The sequence below is a fragment of the Hippopotamus amphibius genome, chromosome 1 (genome assembly GCF_030028045.1).
Source record: "Hippopotamus amphibius kiboko isolate mHipAmp2 chromosome 1, mHipAmp2.hap2, whole genome shotgun sequence".
NCBI lineage: Eukaryota > Metazoa > Chordata > Mammalia > Artiodactyla > Hippopotamidae > Hippopotamus > Hippopotamus amphibius.
The window spans coordinates 117,950,216-117,968,329 of NC_080186.1; the positions used below are offsets into that span (position 1 = coordinate 117,950,216).

General features: G+C 58.2%; 1 protein-coding gene across 2 annotated transcripts; it reads left to right on the plus strand.

Annotated features, from left to right (window-relative positions):
• The first annotated feature begins 8,489 nt into the window (after positions 1–8,489).
• Positions 8,490–17,164, plus strand: EFNA3 (ephrin A3). Of its 2 annotated transcripts, XM_057725433.1 has the most exons (5): positions 8,491–8,719; positions 14,767–15,080; positions 15,483–15,548; positions 15,735–15,812; positions 16,030–17,164. In XM_057725433.1, the coding sequence occupies exons 1-5, from the start codon at positions 8,592–8,594 to the stop codon at positions 16,158–16,160; spliced, it is 717 nt and encodes a 238-aa protein (XP_057581416.1). In that variant the 5' UTR covers positions 8,491–8,591; the 3' UTR covers positions 16,161–17,164. The 2 variants fall into 2 exon arrangements, with proteins under 2 accessions (XP_057581425.1, XP_057581416.1); XM_057725442.1 differs by lacking the exon at positions 15,735–15,812 and having other exon boundaries at positions 8,490–8,719.
• Positions 17,165–18,114: the final 950 nt, after the last annotated feature.

An 18,114-nucleotide genomic window follows, 5' to 3' on the forward strand; every position in this document is an offset into this window, starting at 1 on the left:
GGGCGAGGGGCTGGAGTGGAGAGAGTGAAGTCTGAGCTGAAGCATGAGCTATGGGCTCGGTCTTCCGGTCCTGAGTTCGAGTTCAAGTCTCTACTGTCATCCAGGAGGGTGCCTATATGTCACCTTGGAAACCGACTGTACTGCTACCTTCGCGCCTCTCCAGTGAAACCAGAGGCGGCGCAGGCCGGGGATGACTGGTTAGCCCGGCATTGAGGACTGTGAGGGTCTCATCCTGCTCCCAGCGGCCCCAGACACCCTCTCTTCGCGGACCAAGCCGGGCCCTCGCTCCCGAGAATGTGTCCAGCGCGCGGATGCGTCGCTGATAACGCATGTGCGAGAGAGACGCGGGGCCCCGCCGGCTTTCCCCGCACTCAGACACACGCCCTCGTCTCAAGCAGACGCGCACCCTTGACACAGACCCACGCCCTCGCCGGCCGCCGAGCTCCTTGCAGGCGTAAGGGTGGACACCTGGGCAGCCACGCACTTGGGCCGGGAAGGGGGGCGGGGCGGGGTAGGTGGTGCAAACTCAGGCCCGCCGGCCGCAGGCCTCCAGCCAGCCCCTCCCTACACTTTCCTCACAGCCTGGGCCCTGTGCGGACAGCTGTTTCAATCCTAGGGCGCGTCTCCAGCGAGGGCCAAGTCCGCTCATGGGGCCTAGACGGGCCGAAGGCTCTGGGCCCTACCCATGAGAAGTCGTCGAGGCGTGTTCCGGGGCGCGGTTCCACGAGGCTGGGCAGACCTGCAGGTTTTGGGGCGTCACCGATCTCCCCTAAACTCAGCGGCGCTAGATGGCCGAGGGTGGGGCCCTCAATTTGCTGGGCCTGCCCTAGTCTCTCCGGAACGACACAAAAACTCCCCTCGTCTTTGCATCGCTCTGTCTTGCTGTCCCGAGAACCTGAGAGCCCGAGCCACCGACCAGGATCCAGCTCCCCACTATCTGAGGTTGCGTGTCTTTCCCTAGAGACTGAACCCAGAAGTTTTGGTCTTTTTATGTGACCCCACCCTCTTTTCTTCTTCCCTTTCATTAATTCCTTCCTTCCTTTCCTTATTCATTCATTCAGCAAATTGTGAGCTCCCAGCGCGTCCTTCTTTCAGTCGGACACACCAGCTGGGGTCGTCGGGGGATCCCCAGCGGTGACGCAGCTGGAGAGGGGCACTCTGGCTTCCACATAACCAATAGAATCCCCGAGCCTGGGGCATGAGGTCATCAGCGGTGATGCCCATTGGTTCGGGCCTGGAAGTGGAGGGGGTCCCCATAGCAACCGACGGTGCGTCCGAGGGTAACCTGGAGAGTGGTCTTTGCTTGTGCTTCAATGGCAGCTTGGGTGGTGCTTGAGATGGGGGCGGGGAGGCGAGGGTGGAGCTCTGTTTCCCAGGTCCTGCAGTCCTAGCCCAACCAAGCTCTTATTTTTCTTGAGATCCCTTTTCTCACTCAAAGTAATGGTCAGTGCCACTTAACCCAGGAAGGTTAGGAGGGGAGTATTGGCAACAGCGTTGGGGTCCTGGGTATGGAGCTGATGCCATCCGGAATGTTAATTCTGAGATCCTCGCGTTCATCTGCATACACTCTGCATCTCATTTGCATTCTCTTCATTTAAGGTCAAATTGGGCAGACATCTCCACATCCCCAGCTCTGTTGCTTGTCTGTATCCCAAATCTATCCCTTAGTGGCTCTCTAATCTACCTCTCAGTTGTCCAGTTCCTTACCCAACCTCTCCTCCCAGCCTCCAGTCTCTCAAGGGGTGGGAGGGGGCACAGCCCAGCTAAAGGAGAAAGGATAAGTCTGCCTCTCCCTCTGGATGTTTGGCGACAGATGGGGAGGACTGGTCTGTACTGCCTAGAGACTAAATTGGCAAAGCGAATGGTGGAGGGAGGTGCCCCGGGCTGAGTTGAGGGTCTCCAGGGCCAACTCACCCCCATGCCCGGCAGGGTGCTGGGACTAGGGATGCCTGCTTCCAGCCAGGGGCAGGCCTGCCCACCTGTCTGGTGCCAGGCAGCTTCCTTCCTCCAATTAAGCACTAATGAGGTGTCATTAACCCTTACCTTGCCTGCAAGCCCTCAGGTGGTACTCAAATTCGTGGTCTCACACTGAGCAAAGAGGGAGAAAGGAGGGCCTTTGAAGAAGCTAAGAGGCAGTAAGGTCAGGGGACGAGGAGATCAGAAGGCGGGGCCAAAGGCCTGAGTAGCACGCACTGGTTACGCTCTGTGCTTCTGAGGGATTCTCAGGCACGGATGGCTCGTTATCAGAATGCATTTATTCTTCTGTTCGTCAATTCAACAATTATTTATTAAGCACCTCACCTACTCCTATCAACTAAATACCAGGCTGCATGCTAGATGCTGAGGATGTACACTTGCATAAGACAGGATCCCTTCCCTTAAAGAATCTTCAGATTACCTGAGAAGCCAAACTGGCCAACAAATAATTACAACGCCAAGTGCAAATGCAGTTACGGAGCTGTGCAGAAAGGGCTATGGGAACACAGGGAAAATGGACCGTCAGAAAAGGCTTGGGTTTTGAAAGACAAAGTTTATGGCGTGGAGATGTGTAGAACTCATCGTGCTTGTGCGTTTGATTCAGTGTATGGGTCCGTGTTTAGCTGTGTTTTCAGGACTGCTGCTGTCTGCCCTCCCAGAGCTGTATGTTTTGCATCTGTGTGTATGTGTGTGAGTGTATATGTGTGTCTGGATTTTTCTGTGTCTGGAATCCCTTCTCCTGAACACACATTGTGGTTTTATTACAGATCAATGTTTGCTGTGAAGCTCTGGCGCAGATTAGCCTGAACCTGCCCAGCCCAGGGGAGGGGAAGTGGAGAACTGATGTTGGCTCTTTGGGAAGAGGTGGGCAGGCACCATTTTCACACCTGGGGGCCCAGACCCTTGACACCCCAAGTAGCAGCAGGCTAGCCAAAGGAGGCAAGGGCTGGGCCCCAGGCTGTGGTAGGGTGTGCCCAGGCCGTAAGTCCCCTCTGCTCCTGGCTCCTCACAGGAGACGTGGGGGTTACAACCACCACTCCCCACCAAGATCTCAGCCCCCCCCCCCCACCAGCCTGTTCTTCTGTCTGTGGAGGAGCAGACCGGCTCAGACCTGTCTGCTGGCTCTCTCCCACTGGGAGCGGATCCTTTCCAGGGGACACAAGAGGGCTGGGGAATGCTAGGGCCTATGGGGAGGCCCCAGGTACTCCACCCTGGCCCTCTGCAGCTCTCTCCAGCCTGGATTCTCCCCACCCACTCTGGGGTGCCACTTCTCTGGGTTTTGCCCAGACATAGCCATCTTTGTCAGGGAAGCGCTCAACCAATAGGCAGAGGGTAGGGACTAGAGCTCTGCCAGTAAGGACTGGCCTGGGGACGGGTGGGGTGAGGAGAGTGTGAGGCTACTCAGATACTCTACCCCAATTCCTTCTGTCCCCTTGCAGCCACTTGCTAGAAAGCTAAATTTCAGTGGCAGGAAGAAGAGACTGTAGATCTAAGGAGAGTTTTAGGGGTTAAAGAGAGGCACTGGGGTCTGAGGAGAAGATCAAGGACTCCTCCTTTCATACTGTCAAGCACGTGAACTTCCTTTTGGCTGTAACTTCTCCTCCTCACTCTATCTAATCTTTTCCTATCCCATCCCTACTCCCCAGGCCCAAGGTCACCTCTCCCACTATGATAGCTGTTAGAGAAGTTTGGAGACGGGGGTGGGAACAAATGGAAAAGAAAATCTGAAGCTAGTCTAGGAGGGCAACCTCAGGATAATAATCAAATGAGGCCTCCATCAATCAAGCACCTTGTGGGTCCTAAAGTCTGTGCTAAGTGCTTCCCAGACCTGGATCACAGTCCTCCTAACAGCCAGCTCTTCACAGAAGGGTGTTATTATCCCCATTCTACAGATGAGGAAACAGTCTCAGAGACGTGAGATGACTAGCACAGCCAATGAATGGTGGAAGTGGAATTCGAACCCAAGCCCATCCTGTTAACTGCCAAGCCCAACTGCCTCCCTCTCAGCTTTTCTAGAAGCACTTTCAGAAGAAGCACACAGGACTTCCTAGCTGGCGCAGCGGGTAAGAATCCGCCTGCCAATGCAGGGGACATGGGTTCGATCCCTGCCCCAGGAAGATACCACATGCCGCAGAGCAACTAAGCCCGTGCGCCATAACAAATGAGCCTGCACTCTAGAGCCCATGAGCCACAACTATTGAGCCCATGTGCTGCAACTACTGAGGCCCATGTGCCTAGAGCCCGTGCTCTACAACAAGAGAAGCCTGCGCACCACAATGAAGAGTAGCCCCCGCTCGCCACAACTAGAGAAAGCCTGTGTGCAGCAACGAAGACCCAACACAGCCAATTAAATAAATAAATATATATATAAATAAGTTAATTAAAAAAAGAAGAAGAAGAAGCACACACACCTCCACTGTAACACCCCAGAGATGCCTCTCCAATTCAGGCTTCTTGGCTTGCTGGACTCATTTGAGGGATCAGGGCATGACTAGAATCAGAGGTTATGACACCCCAACCCCACCCACCAAGCCCTGCGTCCTAATTTCCTGTGTCCTGGACCACCCATCAGTGCACCGTGTTCCTTGCTGTCAGTTACGTGTGTGGCTCCGTGTCAACTCATGGATGTGAGAGCACCATGTAGCCGTGCTGACACACATATCACACTTGGAAGTCAGAAAACACGTGCGTCGCCCTCCTTGTTGGTACCCAGAGTCCCATGTTAGGACCACGCCAACAGGCTGCCTGCACTGGGGCACACACATGGGCCCTGGGCAAGGCGCAGAACCTGTGAATATTTCATGTCTGGAGCTGGCGGCTGCCTCTCCCGCTTACATGCGTGCTCGATGCGCTCTCTCACAGGCTTCTTGTTTATTTGTTTAATGAATTATTTATCCGTAACCCCCCTTCCCTCCTGGTCTCCCCCTCCCCCAGGCCCTAGCCTCCATGATTTATTGAACACAGTTCAGCTCTGTGGTTGCAACCCGATGTCCCAGGAGCCGTCTTGGGCCACACAGCCTGAGTATTCCCTTTGCCCCGGATCTGTTCAGCTCCCCGTTTCCTTGGCCCCAGGGGGTGGGGTGGGGGGGTGGGGTGAGGCACCACATTCAGAGAACTCCCAGGGGCCTGAGCTCAGTGCCCCTGGAGAAAACGTGGCAGCCAGCAGTGTACTGACAAGTCTGAGGGTCAGGGGCAAATGTCACCAGAGCCTGCAGGAGAGAAGAAAGAGGCCTGAGGCCCTAAAGAGAGAGGATCAGCCCCATGGAGAAAGACCCCAGCTTCCACAGAGGCCCCCACCCTGCAGAGAGGTGTCAGTCAGGGCCCAGGCCTTAGAGTGCTTCAAACTACAGATTGTAACCCATTAGGGGTGATATAATCAAGGAATCAATTTTTCGGGTCTTAACAAGCTTTGTATTTTATTTAAAAAAATTTTAAGAATAGAACAGAAGGGCTTCCTAGGTGGCGCAGTGGTTAAGGATCTGCCTGCCAATGCAGGGGACATGGGTTCCATCCCTGCTCCAGGAAGATCCCACATACCGCGGAGAAACGAAGCCCGTGCGCCACAACTATTGAGCCTGTGCTTTAGAGCCCGTGAGCCACAACTATTGAACCCATGTGCTGCAACTACTGAAGCCCACGTGCCTAGAGCCCGTGCTCCACAACAAGAGAAGCCAAGGCAATGAGGAGTCTGCGCATCACAATGAAGAGTAGCCCTCATTCATCGCAACTAAAGAAAGCCCGCACACAGCAAAAAAAAGACCCAACACAGCCAATAAAATAAATACATAAATTAAAAAAAAAAGAGAACAGAAGAAAAATGTGAGTGCACCCTCTGTAATAAGGGTAAGTATTGCTTCATGAAACATTATTTCCGTTATATGTGAGTGTGTGTGTGTGTGTGTGTGTGTGTGTGTACTGTATTGCAAATGCAAAATATACCTCTTTTTATGGGTCACAGTCAGGAAAGATTTGAGTCACTGTTATAAACAGAAGCCCTAGGCCCCAGTGATGAAAGCCTGTGTCCTTCCACGACCCAGATGCCACAGAAAGAGTCCTAGGCTTCAGATCAGGTCCCAGGCCTATAGACAGTGGCCCAGATCTTACACACAGAGACCCAATCCCTAGAGAAGTCCAGACCCCATGAAAAGAGGCCTATTGACAGGCCTAAGCATTATAGCTGGAAGCATATATCCTATATTCAGAACTGCTACATACAGGTGTGCTGTTTGTGCTTGGCACAAAGGAGCTACCTAAGGAGTAGTAGAGGCAGTCAGCCCAAGCTCCCTCACTAAGATGGGGAGACACATAGGTCCACCTCCCACTGAAGGAAGTGGCACCTTTGTTTTGCACAAAGGCACCACTTGCCAAGAGATGCACCCTAAAGCCTGGGTCTGCATAGAGGAGTGGTTTTTCTAATTCACGCAAAAGCCCAAATCAGCCAGCAGCTCATTTAGATAGGGGCCCAAATAGAGCACCAGATCCCATAGACAGAGGCCTAGGCTCTACAGAGAGTGTCTCTGAACTTAAAAACCAGAGGCTTAGACCCCACAGAGAGAGCTGCTTAAATTCTGGAGGGAGGGCTCCAAACTGCAGGGAAAAGAACTCGGTAATTATGGGGGGGGGGGGGTGGCGTGCTAGATTCTAAAGAGGAGTATCTGAGCCCTACAGAAAAGGGCCCAGATCCTTAAGTGGGACCCAGATTCTATAAACAGGGCTTCTAAAATGGAATTTAAAGTCCTAGGCCAAACCAGCAAGCTCCCACTCCCTATGAACACGGGCAGCCTCCCTGCCAACTGTGGGCCCTACAGAGAGAAGCCTCCCTTTGCAGAGCAGGGATGTGGGTGGGCAGGGAGGAGGCTGGGATTTGTGGCCCCTGGAGTAGGCAGGTCAGCATCATTTTGGTGAAACAAATCTCCCTTGGGATGAGGAGTCTGGGGGGAGCGAGAGCTGCTTGCAATGTCCCCCATTCCGACCCCAAGGGACCTAATTTATTTTCTGGCTCCTGAGAAGGGAGAGGAGATCTCCTGGGGTAGAGAGGAGCCCAGGGAGGACAGAGCCTGCTCTTGCCTGGCAGTAGCTAGGCACAGGGCTTTTTCTGGAAGGCACTGCCCCTCCTCCAAACCCAGCATCTGAGGCCAAATTGTGGTCAGGACCCCTGTCCTGCCAACAGTAAGCAGATAAAGGGTGCCTGTACGTCCTCTCTCCTGCAGTAAGAAGAAAAAAAGCGTCACACCTATCACCCTGGGCACAGGTGGTTGGATTGGGTTCTGAGAGTCTGGTCGTAGACCTGGTCTTCCTGCTCACTCTTAATCTGAGCCTCTCCAAAAAAGGGGATGAGGTGTGCATACCACCTAGGTCCAGAGTCTAGACCCTCTCCCTCAACTTGTACTTCATAGGAAAAGAGAGAAGAGGAGAATGCAGAGCTGTGTGTGTCAGAAGGTGTGCAGGGGCTTGTGTGTGAGTCACTGTGTGTGTGTGTGGGTGTGTGCTCCTAAGTCTCTGTGGACCTAATCCCTGTGTTTCTACAGATCTCTAGTTGTGTGACAGCACCTTTACCTGTGTGTGTCTCTGAAGGGTTATCTGTGTGTCTGTCTGTCTGTATCACATGCCTGTGTTGCTATGTTCTCTGCCTCTGGGTGTCTGTGCCTTTTCTCCTGAATATGTGAGTGTAATGTCTGCGCTTGGGTGTCACTGTGAGGACAATGACTATGGTGAAAGCTGAAGACAAGGTGCTCTGCCTGCTGCCCTCTTGTCAGCCTCTGTGAGAGTAGGCGTGAGAATGCCTGGGGACACCACCGGCTGCGCTGGGAGGGGGCTCTGGTTGAGCGTGAGTGAAGAACGCTTTGTAGGTGTCCCAGGAAAGCCTGTTGTGCTCTAGCTGACTGTCCTTGGTCCCTCCTCTGCCTTGGGCCCTGGACTGCCCAAGGCCCTTCCAGCACCCAGTACTGACATTCTTGGGGGCTGAGCTCCTCTACACTGCCTCCAAGAACAATGCCCCCCTGCTCAGCTGGGGCCTTCAGGTCAACAGCTGTCAGGTCCTAGGTGGCAGCTGAGGGCTTCTCAGCCACCCTCCAGAACCACCTGACTCTTCGTGCACATGGGAAGACGGGCATGAAGGGAGCAGAGGGCAAATTGTTCAGAAAGGAGGGGGCTCCAGTTCTACTTATTAAGGGGTCCTAGACCCCCAGCTTCTTTTCAAGTCTCTTTCACCCCATCCCAGAAATGAATGTTCACAGGAGACTGAGATCCCTGTCTTGGCCTCCCTAATCCTTCTCCTGGGAACTCCAGACTGGGGAGCAGAAGGCCCAGGACCTGCGGTAGCAAATTAAACCTAAGAGGGAGAGGCGAGGAGCGCTCCGGTTGCTCCCGAGGGGGCTGCACCGTCCTCACCTCCCACGCGCCGCGCGCACTCCGGGCCCTAGCGGGGCGGGGCCTGGCGGGAGCGCGCCGGGGGCGGGGCTTCGGGGGCGCGCCCGGGAGGGCGGAGGGACGGGCGGGGGCGTGGCCTAAGGCTCGGGGGCCGGCGGCGGCGGCGGCGGCGGCAGGGAGCTGGGAAGCGAGAAGCCGGCAGCGCGGGGCTCAGTCGGGGGGCGGCGGCGGCGGCGGCTCCGGGGATGGCGGCGGCTCCGCTGCTGCTGCTGCTGCTGCTTGTGCCCGTGCCGCTGCTGCCGCTGCTGGCCCAGGGGCCCGGGGGGGCGCTGGGGAACCGGCATGCGGTGTACTGGAACAGCTCCAACCAGCAGTGAGTCGGGGGCCCTGGGAGCCTGTGCGTCCCGCGTCAGTGAGAGGGGGAGGCCCGGGAAGTCCTGGGGGAACCTGGGGTGGGAGTCCTGGGAGACCACAGCTGGGGGCTGGGAGGCGAGGGAGAGGGGGACACACTCTGTGGTCCTCTGTGAAACTCGGGGGGTGTTTGAAAGAGGATGTTAAGGTATAGTAACCAGGGCTTGGGCCATGCGGAGGAGGCTGCTCGGGGACACCCCACCCTACCTTGGCTTCTCTCCACACCCGCCTCTGGAATAGCTTACCCGACAGTCCCCCCATCTTCATCTCCTTCGGCCGGGCCGGGGTTTGGGAGTACCAGTGGGTTGGGGATAGGCCGCCGCACTTGGGGAGGCCCAGGGATGACCTGTTTTCAGCTGTGAGGGTTTCAAGGGGTTCTGCCTATGACTCCTGCTTTTAAAAGTGGAGTCCAGAGCTGAGGCAAGGAGTCCGACCGAGCACCTCTTCAGAACGAAGGCGAGTGGGTTACTCTGGTTGTACGCATAAGCCCTGCTGGGCTGAGCTGGGGCTGGGTCGCCAAGTTGGGGGGCTGTAGAGGTGCTGCTTGGATAGGATGGGAACGTGGGGGGCCGGCGAAAGGGAGGGAGGCAAGGAGATGTCGCCTTGTCACACACGCACACACACGCCCGGGCTGGGGACGGCGTGTGGCTCCAAGTGTGAGCGGGCGTGCGCGGCTGTCAGTGTGCGTGTGTGTCTGAGTGTGTGATTTGTGTGTCTGCGTCGGCGATCGTCTGGGGGTGGGAGCGGGCGACGGGTCGGGGAGGGGGCTGCGGTCGCTGGCCGCGTGGCCGGCCGCGTCTGGGCTAGGGTGGCTGTCGGCGCCGCCGCGGTCTGGGCGGGTGTCAGGGCTGCCGTGTGGTTTCCCGGGGTGTGTGGAGCGGCGGCTGGGTGCCGGCTGCGGGGCCGGGTCCACCTTCTGCTCAGTCCTTGCTGCCCTTGTCTTCTCCTCCCCGCCGAGCCGCCGTGTGTATAACCCCTCCGTGTGTGTCTGTGTGTTGGGGGGGATCCCTGGGGACACGGGGGTCACTGTCACACCTGCCCAGGCGGCGGCGGCACTGTCTCTGGCTCCCCACCTCGGGGAGGGGGGGCGACTCGGGAGCAAATGACGAGGCCCCACGGGAGGGGACCGGGAGGGCCGAGCGGCCGCGACCCCCAACCTCCCGGAGGAGGGGCTGCCGCTTGCCGCTCCGCTCTTTGTTGTTTGGGGCTCTGCGCCTCCCCCTCTCTCCCTCCTCGCGCCCGGAGTGTCAGACTGGGGGTGGGGATGAGCCGACGACGCCCCCCTCTCGCTTCCCATGGAAACCTCTGGGGTGGGGATAAGGCCCCTCCCCCCCCCAGCGGGACTCGGAGAACTCCGGGGGGTGCTGGGGGCTGACTCCCCTGCTCTATCTAGCTCGTCCCCCTCCCCCAGACTCACACGTCCGCCCCCCGCCCCGCTAGAGTCTGGCGGGGAGTGGAGAGCGCGCAGGTGAGGGGCCCTGGGTTCCTCACCACCGTCAGGGCACCCCCACGTTCTTAGGAGAAGCCGGAGCCAGGGGGATGCGGGAAGAGAAGGGGGGGGTGTTGTCGATCAGGTTCCCTTCCCCCGCATACACCTGGGCGCAGGTGAAAGCCCTGGGAGGGGGTGGGGGAGCCCAGGTTCCGAGAGCCTCCTTTCTGTCTTCCCCGCTCCCCCACAGGTCTGGACCGGCAGAGATGGGAGGGGGCGCGCACCGGGCCAGGAGGCCGCCGCCGCCCCCGCCTCGCTTCCTCCGCCTTTGTTGCCGCTGCGCCCGGGCTCCCCGGCTCCCTCACTGCGGCAGCCGCGGCCCCATAAATCGTGAGAGCGACGTGCTCCGGAGCCGGGAGTGGAGAGGGCCAGGGAGCTGGGGGCGGGGCCGGGCCGAGCCACAGGCTCCCGCGCCCCCTCCCCCCCGGTCACGTGAGCTGGGCTCCTGGCTCCTACCCCCCCGTCACGTGCCGAGGGTCTCTGCCCCTTGGGGTCACGTGGAGAGGGTCTTGCGACCCCGCCTCCTGGGGGTCACGTGGGAGGGTACTGGTGGGACACGTGCGGTGGCCTCTTTGACAGACCTGGGGGCAGTGCCCTGCACACCGACCGTGATGTCGCCTCCTATCCCCCACTGAGCCCCTCCGTTTGGTCCTCTGGAATAGGCGAGACCTGTTCCCTACCTGGCCCAGAAACTAGGGATGGGGGGAACTATACTGGAGTGCAGCGTGAGAGTGTGAGGTCCAGGGGTCCCCTGAGCCCGGAATTGAATGGGGGGGGGGGGCGGGACTGACCGATGGCCAAATATATGCGCCCAGGCCTGTGCTTCATTTCTTTGCAGAACTGTGCAAGGGGGCCGCTCTTTGCCCTATCTCAAGAAGCGTCAGGAACATCTTTCTCTAGCTGTCGCCCTACCTGTCTCTTTATCTCTGAAATGTTTCCGTTGCTTATCTCTGTTTCATTCATATATTCATTCAACAAATATTTATTGAGGCTCTACTACGTCCCTGTTGGTGTTTCTCTCTCTCTTTTCTCTCTGTCACCGAGGCTCTGCTCTGAACCCCTTCCCTGTCCCTGATATTCTCCTTTGCGTCTCTCCGTCTCCGTCTTTGCTGTCTGTGGGCCTCTCTGGAGCGGCCTCTACTTCTCTCCCTTCCAAGCCTCTCTCCCTTCTCATCCTCTTCCCTCTCTCTCCCGGTTTCCGGATCCCTCTCTTTCGCTGTGCCTCACTCCCTTTCGCCTGGCAGTGAATCCGGTCTCTGTTCATGCCCCCTCTCGGTGTGCGTCTCCCTCTCACTCCATTTCTGTGTGTCTCGCTTTCGGCGGGTCTCTCGCGCTTCTCCGCCGCTGCAGATCAATAAACCTCCGCCGCCGCCGCTGTCGCAGGGAGGAGGGGCGGGGATGTGGGGCGCGCTGATTTTCTCCCACCCGACGCCGGCCGGAGAAGCCCGGGGCCCAGTCCGGGGCTGGCAAGACCCAGTCGGGTGGGGCGCGGAGCCCCAGGGTGCCGGAGGGGTGCGGGGGTGTCAGCGTGCACGCGCCGCCCCGCGAGCGTTCTCGCCAGCCACCCACCCCAGCCCGGGCGCGCGGACCCCACGCCGCGCACACGTGGTCCGGCCTCGCCTGCTGGGGTGAGCGGCGCGCAGCCTCGGGGGCGCGCGCTAGAGAGGAGAAACGGGGTCCGGTGTCTTCATCCCTCCCCCACTTCCTTAGCTCTGCGTCTAGGGGTGGGGGCAGGGATTTAACAAGTTCAGCGTCTCTGGGGATCCTTTCCCTGATCCCTGGTCTTGTTAGACACCCTGTTTACCTGCCCCTAATTGCCCCGGGGGGGGGAGAGGTTTGCTCCTTCCCCGCTCGCCCGCCGCCCACCCCACCAGGCTCGAGCAGATAGGGCCCTGAAGGAGTGAAAGCGAGGGGTCGGAATGGGCACCGGGGGCGGCGAGAGCCGGGAGAGGTGAAATAACAGGGTGAAGGGGCACCCCCTCCAGGTGGGGTGTGTTGACACTCGCCTTCTGCGAGAGAAGTGGGAGGCTAGGAGGGGATGCGGTAAGGAAGAACAGAGAACTGTTTGAAGGGGCAGGCACGACCCAGTCCCCAGATCCCCGCCTGCCCTCCTCTCCCGAGGGGCGGGGGTGGGGTGTGGCTCTAGGTTACAGAGGTGCGGCCCTGGAGGAGGAGTTAGCTGTGGGGCTAAGCCGGGGCCTAGCAGCACCTCCCTTTTAAGTGCCAAGGCGGGGAGGATAACTGATTCAATTAAAGCACCCAAGCCAAGCAGACACCTCAGGTCTCCCAGCAGTTGTGTCTGGGGATGCCTGGCACCCAGCCCTTTGCCCCCTGTCCACCAGCTACCAGCTGGCCACAGTCATTCCCCAAGCAGTTCTTTCTCCCACATGCCCAGCTTGGGGGGGGAGGGGGCGGCATTTCAGGGGCTGTTCCCAGCCACTCGGCCCAGGGATAGGTAAGAGGTAGCTTCTCTTCAGTTGTGGTCGCCCAGCAACCTTTCTATAAGGCTAGTCCCCTCTGCATTGAGGAAACTGAGGTACCTGTAGGAATAGCTCTGGCTTTGGCTTCCTCCCTGCTGGAGCAGGGTGTGTTGTGGGGGAACTGGGCAGTGCCCCGGGGAGGCGCTACTTCAAAGTAGGGCTGGAAACCCGGGTGAGGCTCGAGGACAGAGGCCCCAGTGTGGCTGTGAGCTGCTCCAGGCCTGGCACTGGTGGCCCCTTCCTCAAAGCCTGTGGAGGAGAAAACAGTAGACTTTGGGCTTGGGGATCGAGAGGCAAACCTGGGGTGGTGGCTGGGAGCTAGGCCTGGTCTAACCCGTTTTCCTGCTCCCAGTGCCCCAGGCCGAGACTCCTGCCCACCTGAGTGCCAGGGCCAGGGAGGGGCCAGAGTGACCCATCACTCCCATGGGAACTGAGTGGGGCTGGTGGCATTCCTGATGATTCAAGGAGGCTGTGCCCATTCTTACTGGGGTGCTCAAGCGCCAGTTCTTACCTATCTGCCTTACTGCCAGGCTTGGAAGGGAGAGTTTGGGGAGGGGGTGGCACAGGCAAGGCCAAGGAAGTAGGGTGAGGTGGGGAGGGACCCTCAAGGCCCCACCCCATCCAAAGGCCTCCAAGCTCGTTTCCCTAATGGATCTAATTACTGTTTGTGGAACCCGGGAGGTGCCTGGTGACATGGGGAGCGAGTCTCTCCCCTCAGGGAGTTCCCAGGGACCAGGGACCCCAGTGGTTTGATATTTTGCCAAGTACCCCATGCCTTCTTGTGTCCACCACACTCCCCTCTCACTGCCAAGATGTGTGTATGTCTACACTCAGGAAATTAGGGGAAACGCCTGCCCACTTCTCTGCGTTTCTTTCTCCATTCAGATGTTTCTCCCATCCCCCCACCGCTCAGTACCACCATGGAGAGCATTAAGACCAACACTTTGATGATAACTAGCAAGGCAGGTGGGGATTACAAGGAACCCAGCATCCGCTTCTCTGCCCACAGAAGGATCAGGGAAGTAAGAGGCACAGCCATCTTGTCTGGGCACTATGCCCACGACTCAGCCTAGCATCATGAAGGGGGCGTCGGTGTCCAGGTTGAGGAGGGAGGTGTATGGAGACAGAAGTTTTGGCTGGTTAGCGTGACACCACATGGAGCCTTGGTGCTGAGTCCCTTAGCTCCCTGATCTGTTGTGTCACGTTATTGGGGAACTAATTGTCTGTGGCCTCAGGATGGAGGTCAGTGGGACTCAAGGTACGGAGGCCAGTCACACTGTAGAGAGAGCGTGTGCCAGTGTGTGTGTGTGTGTGTGTGGGAAGAGCAGGAAGAGAGCTTGGGATTGCTGGGGTCAACCAATGTTGGCATGCCGGTGGAGCGCACATCTCACCTGGGTTTTCTATGTGAATGCCGCCTATGAGTGGGCGGTGGACATATTTGTGTGTGTGCCACAGAACTTGTACATGTACATGCATGAAGCCGCCATACATGCGTCTGTGAGGGCAGGTCCTGTCGGACTCGCCTTGCGGGGGGACTGGCAGCAGCAGGAAAGCATCCTGGGAGAGGCAGTGGACGGTGCACATCCCTCGAAGGGATCCCTCCCACTTTCACACTTCCATTCCTTTTATCCCTCCTCCCCACTGGTGAACTATGGGGGATGGACGGAGGAAATCCGGGCCTGGGTCTGGGAGTCGCAGGGGCCTGCGCCGTTTCTGTGGTAACCAAAGCACACGTTCCCTTCTTCCCTCCACCCTTCTCCCCCGCCTCTTTTCCTTTGGAGGCCGGCCTGGCTTCCCTGCGCCTTTGCTACCCTCTGGCGGTCACCAGGAGAAGGGCAGGACAAGGAGAGGGCCCGGAAGGATAGTGCGGGGACTGGCGGCACTAGGGCCCTGGGGACAGAGACAGGGGTTGAGAAGAGAGGAAGCTCAGAAAGAAAGCCGGGAGGCTCCGAGGGCCCTGGGGAAGGTCTGCGGAGCGGTGAGGTGCCACGTGGGTTGGCTTTGGGTTTCTTCTCTCTGACCCGCTTCCTCTCCCCACAGCCTGCGGCGAGAGGGCTACACGGTGCAGGTGAACGTGAACGATTACCTGGATATTTACTGCCCGCACTACAACAGCTCAGGGGTGGGCCCCGGGGCGGGGCCAGGGCCCGGAGGCGGGGCGGAGCAGTACGTGCTGTACATGGTGAGCCGGGCCGGCTACCGCACCTGCAACGCCAGCCAAGGCTTCAAGCGCTGGGAGTGCAACCGACCGCACGCCCCCCACAGCCCCATCAAGTTCTCGGAGAAGTTCCAGCGCTACAGCGCCTTCTCTCTGGGCTACGAGTTCCACGCGGGCCACGAGTACTACTACATCTGTGAGTGGCGGCCAGGCGGCGGGCCGGGGCGGGGCCTAAGAGTGTCAGGGGGTGGAGTCCCGAGGCCCCGGGGGGCGGGGGACCTCAGGGTTCCAGCTCAGAGTAGTGAGGCTGAGAAGGAGGTTTAGTGGCATTCCGAAGTTTGGGTCGCAGAGTCAGTTTTCTGCGAGGGGCATTCCGGGGGCGTGACCTCAGCGGTCTCTGTTTCTTGAGGAATGGGACCCAAGGGGCTTCTGGGGCTGACGGCGGAGCCACCACAACCCATGCCCAAAGGGTGGCGGAGGTACTGTAGGACCCTGCCCAAGAGGGACAGTTTGGAGAGGGTGAGAAGGAGAGTTTCTGAGCGGGCAGGGCACGGGGTGTAAATCTGGAGAAAGCGACTCAGGCCCAGTCTCTCCCCAGCCACGCCCACCCACAACCTGCACTGGAAGTGTCTGAGGATGAAGGTGTTCGTCTGCTGCGCCTCCAGTGAGTATAATCGGCTCCCAGCCGCGACCCCATCCTCGGCTCCCCTGCTTTGGGGCTCCCCTGTCTTCCTGGGGGTGGGGGTGGAGGGCACAGGCGAGGGGGACTCGCTCCCCAGCTGTAGCAGGAGGAGGGGATCCTTTCCCTGACTCTCCCCTCCTCTCTCCCCACCCGCACCCCACCCCGCAGCATCGCATTCCGGGGAGAAGCCGGTCCCCACTCTCCCCCAGTTCACCATGGGCCCCAATGTGAAGATCAACGTGCTGGGTGAGTCTGCGCAGCGCCCTCTGGTGGCCACTGCTGGAACCGCAGCCCCCTCCCCGGTGCCTGCTCATCTTGCATGTCTTTCCCCGGGGACACCGATCCTTACCACCCCCTCCCCGGGTGGTCACATTCCCCGCTCCACTGCTGCTGCCGCTGCCGCGTGCCCCGCCCCAGCGCGCAGCCCAGCTCTCACCGGTCTGTCTATTCCATCTATCCACAGAAGACTTTGAGGGAGAGAACCCCCAGGTGCCCAAGCTTGAGAAGAGCATCAGCGGGACCAGCCCCAAGCGGGAGCATCTGCCCCTGGCGGTGGGCATCGCCTTCTTCCTTATGACACTCTTGGCCTCCTAGCTCTGCCCCCTCCCTTGGCGGGGAGAGATGGGGTGGGGCTGGGACAGAGCAGGGAGCCTTTGGCCTCTCCAGGGGAAGCCTAGCCTTGGGGCCTAGACCCCTCCTCCGATGGCTGGAAGTGGGGCCTGCACCATACATCTGTGCCCGCCCCTTCTGCCCCCTCCCCACCAAGTAGGGCACTGTAGTGGACCAGGCGCAGGGACAGCCACGGGTTCCACGTGGCCTTGTGGCTCTGGTAATGTTTGGTACCAAACCGGGGGGCCATGAAGGGCAGTGCTCAGGACTCTCTGCCCCCTGCTACCTTTCTCTGACCCCTGGTGCCCTCTCCCTTTGTCCCCCCCAGAGAGACAGATGTGCCCCAGAGAGAGCAAGTTGCAGTGTGGGAGACACCCCCAGTCACTCTCTTCCAGGGGCAGAACGTGGGGAGGGGACTCGATGGGTGCGGGGGTGGCGCCGCCTGCTGCCTCCTTCCCCTGTTTACAGCAATAAGCACGTCCTCCTCCCCCCACTCCCACTCCCAGGACTGTGGGTTGGATTGAGTCCAAGTTTACAAGCAGACACCCCTGGGGGGGCCAGCAGTGGACAAGGGTGACGAGGGGTGGGCATTGGGGTGCCAGGCAGGCATGTACAGACTCTATATCTCTATATATAATGTACAGACGGACAGAGTCCCTCCCCCTCCTTAACCCCCTGACCTTCCTTGACTTCCCCTTCCAGCTTCAGACCCTTTCCCCACCAGGCTAGGCCCCCCACTGGGGGACCCCCTGGCCCCTCTTTTGTCTTCTGTGAAGACAGGACCTATGCAACGCACAGACACTTTTGGAGACCGTGAGACAACAACGCCCCCTCCCCTCCAGCCCTGAGCCCAGGACCCAGCTCCCAGGACCTTGCCCTGCCCATCCTCTGTGGTCCCCACCCATCCTCCTGGGCCTTTTTCAAGTGCTTTGGCTGTGACTTTCATACTCTGCTCTTAGTCTAAAAAAATAAACTGGAGATAAAAATAACTGAGTGTGTGTGATTTCCAGGGGCCATCACTCTTACATGCACTGGTTAAATAAACCCCACAAGTCACAGGGCCTGGGAAGGGGACAGGACTCTAGGGCCAAAGGGTCAACTGAACACCTTGTCCTGTGGCTCCTTTTCCCTAAGGAGGCAGCTCTGTGTGGAGGGAGCAACAAAGGCTTCCAAGCAGGCCCTGGGTGACTTTGGGCAACTCACTCAACCTCTCTGAGCCTCAAGTATCTCAGAAAACTTCGGGTATAATACATCTCTCACAGGGCTGGTGTAAAGATTAAATAGCAGAGGGAGTGTGAGGCTCAACCCATGATGGTTTTCTCCTTTTCTTCCTATTCCATCTGTAACCAGAAGTTCTTGACTGGGGTCTGTGGATTTCAGGGGGGTTGTGAACCTAGATAGGAAAAAATATCTTTATTTTCACTCGCCTGTAACTAAAATTTAACATTCTCCTATGTACTTGGGCAATATGCCACAGTAGTTTTAAGAGTGCCTGTGACTTTGTAACCAACAGAAATCACAGATGTGTTCAGACTGCGTTACAGTTTTCGAAGATATCTCAAAATATCATTTACTCTCATCACTACTTCCAAATAACCACAGTTGTTAGACCTTGTTTTCAACGTGTTAATAAAGAAGCATATATATTACTATACCAAAAAATGTAAATGTTTTCATAACTGTGTTTCAATATAATTGGTTTCCTTTATAATCCTTTGTAATTTTATTTTTTTCATTTAAAACGTTATGGCCAAAAGGCTGAGGGTGTGCTGGTGCTGGGGCCAGCACCCTGCATCCACCAGGAGAGTGAGGGGGCAGAAGGCAAAAGGTGAGGTAGTGACTGAAGCAGTGAAAGGTCACAGCCCCACCCGAGCCCGGTGAGCTCAGGGTTGTGCAGGTGGGCACTTTGGGAGGGCAGTGAGGGGTTGCGGATAGCGGC